Below are 16014 nucleotides of genomic sequence, written 5' to 3'. Positions count from 1 at the left end.
GGTTTTGGAATTAATTGATAAACTTAACAGTAACAAGTCACCGGGACCAGATGGCATTCACCCAAGAGTTCTGAAAGAACTCAAATGTGAAATTGTGGAACTATTAACTATGGTTTGTAACCTGTCCTTTAAATCGGCTTCTGTACCCATTGACTGGAAGATAGCTAATGTAACGCCAATATTTAAAAAGAGCTCTAGAGGTGATCCCAGCAATTACAAACCGGTAAGTCTAATGTCAGTACCGGGCAAATTAGTTGAAACAATAGTAAAGAATAAAATTGTCAGACACATAGAAGAACATAACTTGTTGGGCAAAAATCAACATGGTTTCTGTAAAAGGGAAATCATGTCTTACTAATCTATTAGAGTTCTTTGAAGGGGTCAACAAACATGTGGACAAGGGGGATCCAGTGGACATAGTATATTTAGATTTCCAGAAAGCCTTTGACAAGGTCCCTCACCAAAGGCTCTTACGTAAATTAAGTTGTCATGGGATAAGAGGGAAGATCCTTTCATGGATTGAGAACTGGTTAAAAGACAGGGAACAAAGGGTAGGAATAAATGGTAAATTTTCAGAATGGAGAGGTGTAACTAGTGGTGTTCCCCAAGGGTCAGTCCTAGGACCAATCCTATTCAACTTATTCATAAATGATCTGGAGAAAGCAGTAAACAGTGAGGTGGCAAAGTTTGCAGATGATACTAAACTGCTAAAGATAGTTGAGACCAAAGCAGACTGTGAAGAACTTCAAAAAGATCTCACAAAACTAAGTGATTGGGCAACAAAATGGCAAATGAAATGTAATGTGGATATATGTAAAGTAATGCACACTGGAAAAAATAACCCCAACTATACATACAATATGATGGGGGCTAATTTAGCTACAACTAATCAGGAAAGAGATCTTGGAGTCATCGTGGATAGTTCTCTGAAGATGTCCACACAGTGTGCAGTGGCAGTCAAAAAAGCAAACAGGATGTTAGGAATCATTAAAAAAGGGATAGAGAATGAGACAGAGAATATCTTATTGCCCTTATATAAATCCATGGTACGCCCACATCTTGAAAACTGCATACAGATGTGGTCTTCTCATCTCAAAAAAGAGATACTGGCATTAGAAAAAGTTCAGAAAAGGGCAACTAAAATGATTAGGGGTTTGGAACGGGTCCCATATGAGGAGAGATTAAAGAGGCTAGGACTTTTCAGCTTGGAAAAGAGGAGACTAAGAGGGGATATGATAGAGGTATATAAAATCATGAGTGGTGTGGAGAAAGTGAATAAGAAAAAGTTATTTACTTGTTCCCATAATATAAGAACTAGGGGCCACCAAATGAAATTAATGGGCAACAGGTTTAAAACAAATAAAAGGAAGTTCTTCTTCACACAGCACACAGTCAACCCGTGGAACTCCTTGCCTGAGGAGGTTGTGAAGGCTGGACTATGACAGGATTTAAAAGAGAACTAGATAAATCCATGGAGGTTAAGTCCATTAATGGCTATTAGCCAGGACGGGTAAGGAATGGTGTCCCTAGCCTCTGTTTGTCAGAGGGTGGAGATTGATGGCAGGAGAGAGATTACTTGATCATTACCTGGAGCATGCGTCTGACGAAGTGGGCATTCACCCACGAAAGGTTATGCTCCAATACATCTGTTAAGCTTAAAGATGCCACAGGACCCTCTGCTGCTTTTTACAGATCCAGACTAACACGGCTACCCTTCTGATACTTGATCATTACCTGTTAGGCTCACTCCCTCTGAGGCACCTGGCACTGGCCACTGTCGGTAAACAGGATACTGGGCTGGCTGGACCTTTGGTCTGACCCAGTATGGCCGTTCTTATGTTCTTACTCAGATTCTTAATTTTTACATTTTTATTATGTTAGAAAATTTGTGTCAAGCGCTACTTGTAAAAAAATTATCAAAACATATTTTGCATTTAAAACCTACTATTTTATTAAACAGAGGAAGTATTATCTATAGTTAGTAAATTGAACTGATTGTTTTTGGTCACCAGGTCCTTCAAGATTTTAGAATTAGTAGATTTCATCCTCTCACACCTAGTTTTTATTCATAGATTGGAAGAGGAAAATAGGCCTTTCTGCTTTTTTCACTCCCCATTGGTTTCTTACTTCTGAACGAACTAGTAATTGAACTAAACTACTTGAATACACTGAAATGAAGAAAATGCTCTCTTTCTGAACCTGCAGAAGAGGCTTCCAGAGTTAGAGAGTGAAATTTCTCTTGAACACTATCAGAGAAGAAGTGAATGACCAGTATTGGTCTACTACATTCATGGTACAAAAATTCTTAGAAAATAGGAAATTATATCACTTCCCATCCCATTTCCAAGTAGATGTACAATGTAACTCCAAAACAAAGACTCTGTAAAGGTTTTTGTTAATACAGTATGGAGGCATCAGTAGAGACTCCCATAGTTAAGTTTGCATTGGTGAGCAGGGATATAAGAGGAAGTGAGATTGGTGGGGGAGCTGGGGAAAAGTGATGGTTGAGTTTCAAGAGGCCAACTTGAGGAGAAGAGGAGAGAAGAGGAGCTCTATTTTGACTAACCATCTATTAGTTTTATTAGATAATCTGTGCTTCACCCTGCTTCCCTGAGGGAGAATCAGTTTCCAAATGACATAAGGCTAGTTTTAGGCATTGACCATAGTGAGGGGCATTGCTGAGCTGAAGTACCCCAGGGGGAGCTCCAGAAGGCGGACATAGAGGCAGTGGAGTTGCTTGTACTACACAATGTTGTAGGGTGCAGACTACTGCCTTTTGTCCTGGCCAGCCAGTTTTGCTGGCTGGTGTATATGGGGATGCAGCTATGGCTTAGCCTTCTCCCAACTCTTTTTGCAGTGCCGTGCACTCCCAGAAGACTAAAGAGGGTGCAGCTGCTATATTCTCTTGAACACATGGGCTGGAATTTGGTCTGGGTCTTACATAGGCCATGCAAGGGTGGAAGTCTTCCTGTGCCATCTCCCCCTCATGGCCCCCTCTCCCCCGCACATTCACATAAGGGCCAGGCATAATCTAGCCCTTATTTTGTCATTTTGCCATTATTGGAACCATTTAGCCGTGATTATGCCATAACTGAGTAACCTGGTGATTTTGTCCTTCCTCACTCTCTTCCATTGTTTGTTACACTTGTCGCATCTAAAACTAGATAGCAAGCTCTTTGGAGAAGGGACTGTGGTGGGGAGGGGTGTCTTTGTTCTTTAAAGCATCTAGCATGGATGCTGTATAAATTATAATGAGACCACCTTCAGCCTCCAGTAGTCTAAGAGGAGTTCCCTGCATTTATTCAGGTTTATTCAAATTATGTATTGGGTGCTATATATTAAGAAGACTCCATAGTTCTAAAAAGCTAGGTAATGCATCTAATAAATAATTCATGGTGTTATTAATTACACTATTAGAGTTGACTAGCACTGTCATTCTCCAGAAACTGCCTAAAAGCCAGGCGGCTTTTCCTTTAATCATCTAATTAGTGAGAGGATGACAAGCCAAAGCTATTTTCTAACATCACAGCGTGTGGTGTTTGTTGGGAATGAGGAAATGCTTTCCTGGAAAAATAAATGGGATGCCTTAGTTCAAATGTGGACGACCATCCTAAATGGACATCAGAATTCTGCATTTAGACATTTAAATCAACACCTCATGAGTATTTTTGTGCCTACCTGGTATCCAGGCATTTAAATTAATATGGTCACATGGGTATAACTGAGGACAGAAATGTATACATATAAATTACAATACCCATTCCATATAAAAAAATACAACATTCAATACCCATTACATTTCCATACATTAATCTCCACTGCCTGACACCAGATGAGAATGGTAGCATTTTACACCCACTTTGCACAGGTACAAATGACTCCACAATGGGCAAGACAACAGCAAATCAGGTCCTAACTCTTCATCAAAGCCAGTCAGGTTCAGATGCTCAACTGGAATAACAAGCTTGACACTTCAAAGAAGAATTCATGTGATCACTTCTGCACTTCTCACAGGTGCTCACTGAACATCGGTACATCAGCAGCTGTGGTATTTGGGTCACTTGCATGTCTCTGCACATAAAATCTTGCCATCCGATACTCTGCGTCATTTTTTCTTATTGTTCATACATGCTCAGATACTCTCTCTGTTACTCTGTGGTCCTCCTTGAATACTGCTCCCATAGAGACACATCAGAACATAATTGTAGGACCAAGTTAATTCTTTAATACAACTTTTTAATACAAGCATACCTAGACTGGTCCTGTTTGAGGTCCTGGAGCTTTAATCTGTACCATCCTTTGGACATTATTGCCTTAATTCAGATACTGTTTTAAGACCAGCTAGCTGTGTATTTCGATTGTTTTCCTCTTAGTGTGTTTTTTACACACAGCCCAGCTTAGATGATTTTTAGAGATGTGGCTGGGGCAGGTAAGTAAATTGGCACTGAAAAGGCAAAGTTTTGATTCTTTTTGGGCCCTTATTTGATGGGACTAGGAAAAAGTCATTTTTCAAAATTATCTATTTTTTTTACCTCTTGGAAACTTAGTGGCCTTAGCGGTTGTTGAACTTCTGTCTTTTGTGTTAGATGTAATGGTTGATCACTGTAGTCTTTGAAAGTCCCCTGGCACTTCTTGCAAAAATTGGGGTGTTAGCTAGTGTTCTGAATAAATCTCAGTATGAGTAATTATACATGCTGCCCATTTAGATTTCTCCCTGCAACTACCATCAGACACACAGGCTCAATTCCATCCCTGGTGTATGTAACATCACCATGATGTGATGTATTTATTTGTTTATTGGGTAATGAGTTCCACCAGTATTTATGTAATGGTCTTCCCTCCTCCTCTCCTCTCCAAAATAGGTCTCAGATCACTATCTGAATTCTCTGAAGAATTTCTCCTTACACGTAGTCTAAATGGTAGTTAATGGACTTCCTTTAGGGATGAATTTGGCCCCATAGTTTTCTTTTCCTGTCCTTGACTATAGTGCATCATTGCTATGCTCTGTTAAAAAGTCAGTGTTTCATCCAGTTAACTGTACTTCACTGGTATCTATGTATTTATCTGACCTCAACATCATTGCATCAGAGCAATAAAGAAGTGAAGTGAATTCTGTGCATAGACACTGAAATAGACACTGAAACGAATTAATGGCCCTTATATTATGGTTTCCCTGAGAGATCTTACTAAATTTTACTTTTCTTAATTTTCTCTCATTACTACTGACATTCTTTAGAGCAATCCTAAATAATTCTTCTCTTTCCTTATTCGATATATATAGACTGTAATATTTTGTGTGAGAGGTTGTAAAGCATTTTAGAATCCCTCAGGATGAATGGCACTATATAAAGGTAAGATATTAATCATTATTTTCATGAATTAGAATGCACAATAGTAGTGACAAACCAGCCTCTGAGGGGTTGAGTCTGACCTAAGCTTGGATCTAGGAACTGGCCAGTGTGACCATGATTTAGTCATACCAATCACAGCACTAAAATTAAGCTTTAATAGTTTGGCTGGCACTGTGTCACATAAGCTGAAAACAATAAGCAAGATAGCATCAAACAAAGGACACCATGATTGTTTTGCTACCCTCTGTGCATAGCATGTAGAATCATAGGGGCTGACTCTGTGGGTGCTCCGGGGGCTGGAGCACCCATGGGGAAAAATTGGTGGGTGCTGTGCACCCACAGGCAGCTCCCCACCCCAGCTCACCTCCGCTCCACCTCCTCCCCTGAGCGTGCTGCGGCTCCGCTTCTCCCCCCTCCCTCCCAGTGCATCCCGCCGTGAAACAGCTGATTCAGGCAGCAAGCGCTGGGAGGAAGAGGGGAGGAGGGGGAACACGGTGCGCTCGTGGAAGAGGCAGGGCCGGGGCAGGGATTTGGGGAAGGGGTCCCATAGGGGCAGGGAGGGGGCAGGGTTGGGGCAGGGCAGGGGCAGGAGTGGGCGGGGTGGGGCAGAGGCGGGGCAGGGGGCAAGCGCCCACCGGCGCCTAGAAAAGTTGGCACCTATGTGTAGAATCATAGAAATTTAGGTCTGGAAGGGACTTCGATAGGTCATGTAGTCCAGTCCCTGCACTGAGGTAGAACTATCTAGACCCAAGGTGGGCAAAATATGGCCCGCGGGCCACATCCGACCCTTGGGACCGTCCTGCCCAGCTTTTGAGCTCCCGGCCGGGGAGGCTAGCCCCCAGCCCCTCCCCTGCTGTTTCCCCTCCCCCACAGCCTCAGCTCACCATGCCGCCAGTGCTCTGGGTGGCGGGGCAGCGCGGCTGTCAGTCCTGCTGCTCTGAGCAGCATGGTAAGGGGGCAGTTGGGGAGGGGGGTCCCGGGAGGGGGCAGTCAGGGGACAAGGGGCAGGGGAGGTTGGATGGGTCGGGAGTTCTGAGGGGGGAAGTCAGGGGGTGAGAAGTGGGAGGGCGTGATATGGGGCAGGGGCCAGGCTGTTTGGGGAAGCACAGGCCTTCCCTACCCGGCCTTCCATACAGTTTCAGAACCCCGATGTGGCCCTCAGCCCAAAAAGTTTGCCCACCCCTGATCTAGACCATCCTTGACAGGTGTTTGTCTAATCATTGGAGGTTTGTAAAAAACCTCAACCTCCTTAGGTAATTTGTTCCAGTGCTTAACTACCCTTACAGTTAGCAAGTTTATTCTAGTGTCTAAGCTAAATCTCCCTGGCTGCAATTTAAGCACATTACTTCTTGTCTTGTTCTCAGTGGATAAGAAGAACAATTTATCATTCTCCTCTTTATAACAGCCTTTTATGTACTTGAAGATTGTTATCATGTCTCCTCTCAGTCTTCTCTTCTCCACACTAAACAAATCCAGTTTTTTCAATCTTTCCTCATAGGTCATGTTTTCTAGACTTTTAATCATTTTTTGTTGCTCTCCACTAGACTTTCTCCAATTTGTCCAGCTCTTTCCCAAAGTGTGGTGCCCAGAATTGGACTCAGTACTCCAGCTGAGGTCTTGTCAGTGCTGAGTAGACTGGAAAAATTACTTCTTGTGTTTTGCTTACAACATTGCTATTAATAATCCCAGAATGATGTTCACTTTTTTTTCGCAACAGTATTACATTGTTTACTCATATTTAATTTGTGATCCACTATACTCTTTTTTGCAGTACTCCTTCCTAGGCAGTCATTTTATGTTTATGCAATTGATTATTCCCTCCTAAGCGTAGTACTTTGCATTTGTGCTTATTGATTTTCATCCTATTTATTTCAGACCATTTCTCCATGGAAAACTAAATAGGTGCATCAGAGTACACCACATGTGAGTGTCAGGGAGTCATATGCTTTTTCACTATTTCTGCCAAAGTGAGCACTTCAAAAAAAATCTCCAAAGGATTTTTAAAGACAGGTTTTTTAATTATAAAGGGTTTCTTTTTTTTCACGTGTGATTACAAATGTAACACAGAGTCTATGACAATGACTAATGGTCTATAAATACCTAAGACAGTTATCATACTGTTGATGTCATGCTTACAGAAATGTAGGCCATGGACAGGTAGTGAAGACATTATTAAACAGAGATCAGCGTGGAGGGGTGAAGGGAAGAGGTACTCTTAATAACTTGCCCCCTCTCTATTCAGTCTCCCCAATCCCTGATGGTTGTTGCCCATACCCTTGCTGCCACTGTCTCCTCTCCAGGCACCTGTGCCATTTCTTACTCTCTGAGGGGCACGTAGGCACAGACTGGATACTAATGCTGCTTCTAGTAACACTCATTTCTGTTCGGATAGCCATGCAGCTTTGAGGAAATCATGTGATGGGCTGCTCCCTGCCTCCTATCCTTGGCATTCTTCCTTTCAAACCACAGAGCTGAAGCCACATAATGCTGGCGGGGGGAGGGATAGCTCAGTGGTTTGAGCATTGGCCTGCTAAACCCAGGGTTGTGAGGGAGCTGGGGAAAAATCAGTACTTGGTCCTGCTAGTGAAGGCAGGGGGTTGGACTCGATGACCTTTCGGGGGTCTATGAGATAGGTATATCAGTTCTATGAGATAGGAATATCTGTATATATATATATATATTTTTATATTTTATTTATTTTGGTGAAGAGAAGCTTGTCAGGCTCCACAGGAAGGGGAAGGGAGCATGTTCAGTGGTTTTGCTTCCTCTCTGCTTCCTCTCTGCATTTAGGGCAGGGACAGGCAAAGTTTTTGGCCCAAGGGCCACATCTGGGAATAGAAATTGTATGGGGGGCTAACAAAATTGGATTGTGGTGTAGGAGGGAGTGAGGGCTCTGGTTGAGAGTGCAGGCTCCGGGGTGGGGTCAGAAATGAGGAGTTCAGGGTGCGGGAGGGGGATCAGGGCTGGGGCAGGCGTTGGGTGTGGGAAGGGGTGCAGGCTCTGGCTGGGGGTGTGGGCTTTAGGATCGGGCTGGGGTTGAGGGGTTTGGGGTGCAGGAGGGTGCTATGGGCTGGGATCGAGGGGTTCAGAGGGTGGGATGGGGATCAGGGCTGGGGCAGGGGGTTAGGGCACGGGGAGAGGCTCAGGTGTGCAGGCTCCAGGCAGTGCTTACCTCAAGCAGCTCCTAGAAGCAGCAGCATGTCCCTTCTCCGGCTCCTATGCGGAGGTGTGGCCAGGTGGCTCTGCACGCTGCCCTGTCTGCGGGCATCGCCCCTACAGCTCCCATTGGCTGCGGTTCCCAGCCAATGGGAGCTGTGGGGATGGCGCTTGGGGCAGGGGCTGCATGCAGAGCGGAGCCGCCTGGCTGCCCCTATGCGTCGGAGCTGGAGGGGGGGGGGCATGCCGCTGCTTCCGGGAGCCGCATGAAGTGGTCCCTGACCCTGCTCCCTGGCTGGAGCTCACTCCCACGTGGGAGCTCAAGGGCCGGATTAAAACAGCTGGAGGGCTGGATCCAGCCCGCAGGTCGTAGTTTGCCCACCCCTGATTTAGGGGCTGATCCAAAGCCAAATGAAGATAACAGAGAAACTCCCATAAACTTCAGTAGGCTTTGGATCAGACCCTTTAGAGGGTACCATTCACAAAACTCCACTTACACTATACTCTGTAAATAAAGCTGGACACTCAAAAATATTATTGTTTTCTCCTTAAAGTTCCCATTCTGCTAGTTGCTGAGCACCCTCCAGTTCCATTAACTTTGGTGAGAATGGATGCAGCCCAGCACCTAGCAGGATCAGGCCTTTACTACATATCCACTTTCTCTGTGCACACTCTACTGTAACCAAAAAGGGAATGATTTTCCTTGTCTTTATTTAGAGATGGGCCTAAGCCACAAAATTCAAATTCAAACTTTACCAAAGCTGAGCGGGTTTTGTATCTGGGTTTTGGTGCACCCCACTGTAAAGATAAGGGTGGTTTGCAAAGTCTGGATCCAGATTTGAACATCCCTGTGTTTTGGGGGGTATTTGGATCCAGGGTGGTGTTTCTGATGCGTCTCAGTTTTATTGTTTTCTCTTCGTACGGGTGGTGGTGGCCATCACAGTGTCCACTCAACCTCTCTAATCTTGTCTATAACCTCTTCTTGCCTATTTCAGCAATGAACTGGCCAGCCCATGAAGAGAACCTAGATGACTGCAGTCACTAAGGAGTTACAGTTTGCACACACAACGAGGGGAAATTTTGGATGTGTGTAGGCAGCCAATAAAAGAGGAGATAAACAATGCAGCTGACTCATACCCAGCAAGGCTTAGACTGTGACTGCATCACTGTTCCAGGCAGATCGCAGCTCTTTGTTGCAGTCGCACTAGCTCACTCCTGTAGTCTCTATGCCCACACGTCTGGAGGTAAGTCGCAATATTCTTTGTATGTTTGTTTTCACTTATTTTATTTGTACACTGAAACATTAAATCAGCCCCCAGCCACACTTCCCTCATATGGATGGAAACACTTTCACTGTGAATTAAGCATAAAGGTAGTTTTTAAAGGATTAGCTCTTATAATGCAGGATTTTCCAGTGTGTTTCAATGAGACATTTAAAGCCTCTCACAACTTTCTGTAGTCCTCCTCATTCAAACTGCCAGCCTTGACAAGCTGTGGTTAGAAACCACATGGTAGTGTGGGCAGTAAAATAATATTGGATTTTAAAAGGAGTAAAATCTCTATACCCAGAAAAGCAGAGCTGTTGGTAGTGCAGCACTGAGAGCTTTTCTCCCAATGAAGGATCCTTTTGCATCCCATTTAGGGACGGATTCTGCCACTCTTACTGACATTAAATAGTACCTTAATCTGTGATTAGTCCCACTGACTAGTTCTGAAATAAGGTAATTCTCAATGTATGTAAAGGTAGCAAAACTGGAGTTTCTGATTTTAAGGTCAGATCCTCACTTGATGTAAATCGGCAATTTACAGATGAGTTGAGAATCTTGCCCAAACCTCTAGATGTATGGGGGGAAATCCTGCTTCCAGCTGTAGTTCATTTGTATAAAAACAAGAAGTGGTGAAAACATGTCATTCTGGTTTTCAAAACCTCTTTGGTCAGGGTTAGATTTTGCAAAACCAAAATATGGGGGTGATTCAGATCTGCTTCTTTTTTTATTTGTGCCACCAAAGTTTCAATAATTGATTCCAGTTTTACCTAGTTCTCTTTTTAAAATAAAAATAAGCAAAACCAGGAGTGATTTGGAGCCAAGGGTCATTATTAGACTCTTTTTTCAAACCCGAACATTTAGAGATTTGAGTAAACGGTTCTGGTTTTACACATTTTTAGAGATGAAAAATGATTTTTGTTTTGCAAACCTTTTGATTGTTTATTTTTCTCCACAGAAACCAAAACTAAATTTAGGTTCCACTTTATCCAATCCCCATAATATTTGAGGAATAAATGGTTCTTTTTTTTTTTTTTTTTTTGCCTGTCTCTGATTTGGAAGAGCTTTGTGTAATTTTGCATGTAAAATGACTGGGCTGGTTCTGTTGGTCTCATGCCATATTGGATGTGTCCTTTACAAAATACACTGCTTGAAGCAGATGTAGGATGTGTCCTTTACAAAGTACACTGCTTGAAGCAGATGTATATGAAAAAATAGATCATGTTCTTAAGCTCTTCATTTTGGGCATCAGAGAAATCTCATGTGTCTATAATCTTTCCTTCCACGTAGTTGTTGCCATCCAGCTCAATAATTTGTTCATAGCAGCATAGAGAGGATCAGTCACAACCCTGCCTGCCTCTGAACTGAGCCAACAAAGTCATTCTGAGAGGCCATCATATAGCTACTGAATGAGTGCCTTGTTTTAAGAGTTTCTGCAGGAACCACAGCTAGTGCCTTCAGATTCAGTCTAGAATGTTGTTGTTTAAAATAAAAAGCAAAGGGTCTAACCCATCTTGTTGCATCAAACTTACATTAGACTGGGGAATTTTATTAGTCAACCAATGGACATTTTAGTCTGATTATTATATGAATTAGGGTAGCACTTGGAGGCATTAACTGAGTTTGGGACCCCATTGTGCTTTAGGTCAGGGATTCTCAACCTTTTTCTTTCTCAGTCCCCCCCCCCCCCCCATGCTATAAAAATTCCACGGCCCATCTGCACCACAAAAATTGCTTTTTCTGCATATAAAAGCCAGGGCCAGCATTAGGGGGTAGCAAGTAGGGCAATTGCTTGCGGCCCTGTGAAGCTAAGTTGCTCAGGCTTCGGCTTCAGCCCTGGGCCCTAGCAAGTCTAATGCTGGCCCTGCTTGGCGGACCCCATGAAACCTGCTCGCGGCCCCTGAGTGGGCCCCAGACCCCAGGGTTGAGAACCACTGATCTAGGTGATATCAATATACAGTGTAACAGCCAGAATTTGCTTGGAAGACCTTGCAATTTAGTTAGGCAAAATAGACAAAGGATAAAATAAAGGTGTGTGGTTATCCCCATTTTATAGATGCTCGGCTGAGTCACTGAGAGATTGTGATTTGCTCTAGATTACACAAACTTTCTATGGCAGAGCTGGGAACTAGAATCAGACCTCCTGCATCCTAGTTTAATGCCTTAAGCACAAGACCACATTTAGCTGAACCCTCAACTTAAAAAGAGAGTTCTCAACTTACACCCCTTACTCACTACTTAAATCTGCAGTTTAGAGCAGCATTAATTCCGGCATGGCTTTCTTAGGGGAAATCTGCTGAGTCTGAGGGGAGCATTCCATTTTGAGCTCTTATGACCCTCCGATCTCCAACCATGCAGTATTCTCATAAATGGGCTTCTGAAGACCCCTTTTCTTCCCTCTCTGTTTTCCTTGTCTCAGCTCTGTCTGTTCTTGTTGCTTTCTTTCAGCACTAAGTACAGGGAGTTTTATGCTCACTATATTTTTAAAACATCCTCACCTGTTATTAATAACACCTGACTCATACATTAACACAAAGTGGCTGTGTGGGAGGTTGTTATCTCTAGTCAATGTGTATTAAGGCACATATGCACATGGCCCTAGAGATCTAGTATATATAACCAATGGGCCAAATTCTCTGCTGCTGTAAATGGGCATAGCTCCACTGGCTTCAGTAGAGTTTTGCCAGTATACCACATCAGGGAATTTGGCCTTTTGTTTTGCTGTTCTGTTGACATACAGTATCCTAGTAAATAATGGCACATCTGTAAAGGGCATGGCTCTGGAGGTAGATTGGAATGGATTACTGCAGTGTTTCCCAAACTTGGGACGCCGCTTGTTTAGGGAAAGCCCCTGGCGGGCCGGGCCAGTTTGTTTACCTGCCATGTCCACAGCGCCGGCTGATCATGGCTCCCACTGGCCGCGATTCGCTGCTCCGGGTGAATGGGAGCTGCGGGAAGCAGCGGCCAGTACATCCCTCGGCCCACGCCGCTTCCAGCAGCTCCCATTGGCCTGGAGCAGCAAATCGCGGCCAGTGGGAGCAGCGATCAGCTGGACCTGCGGATGCGGCAGGTAAACAAACCGGCCCAGCCTGCCAGGGGCTTTCCCTAAACAAGTGGCGTCCCAAGTTTGGGAAACACTGGATTACTGCATTATTACAGTTTTTCATGGGAATTATCTTTCTGTCCAGCATGGAACTGTAAGAATTTTAATCTGTTGTTTCCCCAAATTATAACACTATCCTTGGAAGTCAAGCATTGTATTATATTAATGTAAATAGTGCCCCCATATTTCCAGGTGATTATAATGAGAACTGGCCATAATATTGAGCACTTAGCACCTCATATTTACAAATGGTAAGTAAACCTCAGGATGTCCCTGTGTGGTAGGTAAATTTTTTCCCTATCTTTAAAGGACAATCTGACCCAGAGTATGGTAATACGAAGCCTTTTGAATGAAGGTGAAGAGTAGTTTGGGGAACAAAGCGTGGTGTAACTTCAGTGTACCTTGGCAATGATAACAAAAACAAATCTAAGGATGTCTGTTTTTCTTCAGTTCTCTCCCCCACTAAACGCCAGAAAATGGCCAATCTGATGCCCGTAATAGCCCAGGAAGAGCTGGATAACTTTATCTTCACCAGGACAAGTTCTGGCTTCGCCCTCAAAGCCTTTCATGCTCCTCAGAACATTAACGTATCACTGAAACTGCTGACCAGCCAGAATACAACAGAGAGGTGGGTGTCATATTTAATTTACTATATAAACAGCTCAGGAGGACAGTAGTGCAAAGAGGGTACCAACATGGACTGTAGCATTTCTGACCCCAGTTCACCTTTCCACTTCAGTGACTCCCACCTGATTAACAGAGACAAAGTGGAAGAAATACATTGAATTGCACTAGGTGAGAAATTTGACGTACGTAATGACAATGGGGCTTGATCCTGAAGTCATTATTAATAGTGTTGTGATTGCATCAAAGGACTTCAACCCATGTTCAGTGCACCGTTGTACTATGCACTATACAAACAAACACAAAGAGCTCACAATCTAAGTTTTAGACAAAATATGATAGGTGAATAAATGTACACATACGAGAAGAAAGGGAGAATGGACAATTGCAGTAGAGATAGGACTGAGTGCATATATTAGTCATAACCACAAACTTTGACACAAATGGATGTCAGCCTAACACTCACATAACTCCAATTTATTTCATTGGAGTCACAGGCTTATAGGGATTATGAAGTCAGGCCCATACTATTTTTTTAATGGTGTGGGACCAAATCACTCTAGTGAATGCACTCATTAGGCTCTCAGTTTCTTGAAAGGGTATCCAAGAGCAGAACATGGTCTTTTTAGTATCTGAGAAGTTTAGATCCTTAGCTAGTTTTTTTAGGCGGCATGCTTAAGCTGAAAAATTCAGATTTCAAATATTTTAAAGTAGGATATGGAGAGGTCGTTTTTCCCAAAACAAAGACAGGAACAATTTATCTAATCCAACTCAGATTTCAAACACCCCCTAAAATTCTTGGGGTGCTTGCATCCAAGGTTCCCATGTTTGGTCTTTGGTTGTGCTTGAGTCTAAATTCTTTCATTTATGGCACCCAAATTTGAATCTTGAAACAAGAACTAGTTTGTCTTTAGTGAGGGCCTCTATAGGGCTCAGGGCCCTGATCCAAATCCCACTGACGTCAAGGGAAAGACTTCCATGGAGGTGGGATCAGGCCAAAAATAAATTAAGTTTGAGAGTTCTGCTTTTTATTTTTTAAATTCAATAGAAATGCAATAACTTCCTAATCTAAAATAAGAATATATTTATTTGGTAGTTTTTGTAAAAGGCTTGCCCTCTTTCCCCTGTTTGCTCCCCACTTTTTGTTTAAATAAAAAAAAAGGTTACATCAGACAACAAAAGCTAATAATTTATTTTCTCCTTTCTGGATTTAAAGTGTTGTTCTAGTTACAAAAGTGATTATGGGAAAATGAACCTTCTTACTCATATCTGCTCTTTAAATGTCAAGTCTCTGTTTGTTCCCTCACCTCCCCCGCACTATTACCACTGTAGAGTGAACCCAGCAATGAGAATAAGATGGATTCTATCCTGCCCATCATTTGAACTGCTAACCTAGTTCCAATGTAGAAATCCATAGTGTTAGTAATGATGTTAAGAGGCAGAAATAAGCACAATTTGTATATAAATTTTGGAGCCACAATTTATTTATAAACACGGGTATTAACATACTGAATATCCATTATGTTTGCAATGAAAAGGCTGCTTTCCTTCCTTAAAAAAGAATCCAACTTGGACTGCCTGGCCTGACTTTTCTAAACAATGCATGTTCAATTGTATATGTGAAAAGTGCCTGCACAGCTGCACATCTAACTTGAGTGTGCTGTTACTGCCACTGCCCATGCAATATCCATGCACAAATATATTTGATCTGGAAATCAGTGACCCCCAAATATGGAACTCACAATGTAATTTTTAGTCACTTCTCCCTATAACTGCATTTTTATATACTTCCCTGAATTGTCTATCACACCAGAGAGGATTCCAACAAAAAGCAAAAATACAGGAAGCAACTTTTACTACAATAGGACTGTGCTGCCCTGTCTTACATTTCCACCCTGCATTTCACAGTATTGTGCTCCAGCAGAAGGGCAGTTACCAGCAGCCTCTCGGGCACTGGCAAGCAGAGGGTGGGAAATTTGATCCACACCAGCTTAAAATAGTTTTTAGAGAATTTTTCTGAAATAGTCTCCCTCCTATGTTAGGAGTTGCTGGGGGGAGTGGGAACAGGAGCTGGTTTGGAAGACAGATGCTAGTTTGAGGAGTTGTCGGATATCTCCCAATCTCTTATACCAGTACATGGGACAGATCAGGGAATGGGCATCAGTTCAGGGATCAAAGAATCTCCTGCACGCTGCTGAGGCTGATCAGGGACCAGGAGCCATTGCATACAGCTAGGAAGCAAATACTATAGGGTCCAGGGTGCTAGCATTACCAACAGTGTCATCAGGCCAAATCCTGATGTCTTTACTCAGTTTTTACTTAGGCATACTCCCACTGAAATCAATGAGACTGTCACTGAGTTCAACGGAAGTTTGCTGAAGCATGAGGAATCTAAGTTAAGATCTTAAGATTTATCAAAGAGGACCTACTGCCATAAATATATCCTACAGCCTAAAAACGTACATAGAATAGAATAGCAAATCTGTGATTTACATGGTGTAATGTTTGGGACTGA

The 16014-nt window shown here is 43.0% G+C and overlaps 1 protein-coding gene across 2 annotated transcripts in view; it reads left to right on the top strand.

The window, feature by feature from the left end:
• Nucleotides 1–16014, top strand: part of LOC117886605 (receptor-interacting serine/threonine-protein kinase 2-like) — a 32535-nt gene that overhangs the window by 2352 nt on the left and 14169 nt on the right. The window contains exons 1-3 of one of the 2 annotated variants that reach the window (XM_034788586.1): nucleotides 7249–7274; nucleotides 9503–9751; nucleotides 13326–13503. In XM_034788586.1, coding sequence (XP_034644477.1) covers nucleotides 9628–9751; nucleotides 13326–13503 — 302 coding nt within the window. In that variant the 5' untranslated portion in view covers nucleotides 7249–7274; nucleotides 9503–9627. Of the gene's footprint in view, nucleotides 1–7248; nucleotides 7275–9502; nucleotides 9752–13325; nucleotides 13504–16014 lie in introns of those variants that run through there. The other variant, XM_034788585.1, reaches the window with a different exon arrangement.

This window comes from Trachemys scripta, chromosome 13 (genome assembly GCF_013100865.1).
Source record: "Trachemys scripta elegans isolate TJP31775 chromosome 13, CAS_Tse_1.0, whole genome shotgun sequence".
NCBI classification, from domain to species: domain Eukaryota; kingdom Metazoa; phylum Chordata; order Testudines; family Emydidae; genus Trachemys; species Trachemys scripta.
This window is presented reverse-complemented; position numbering and strand designations above follow the sequence as displayed.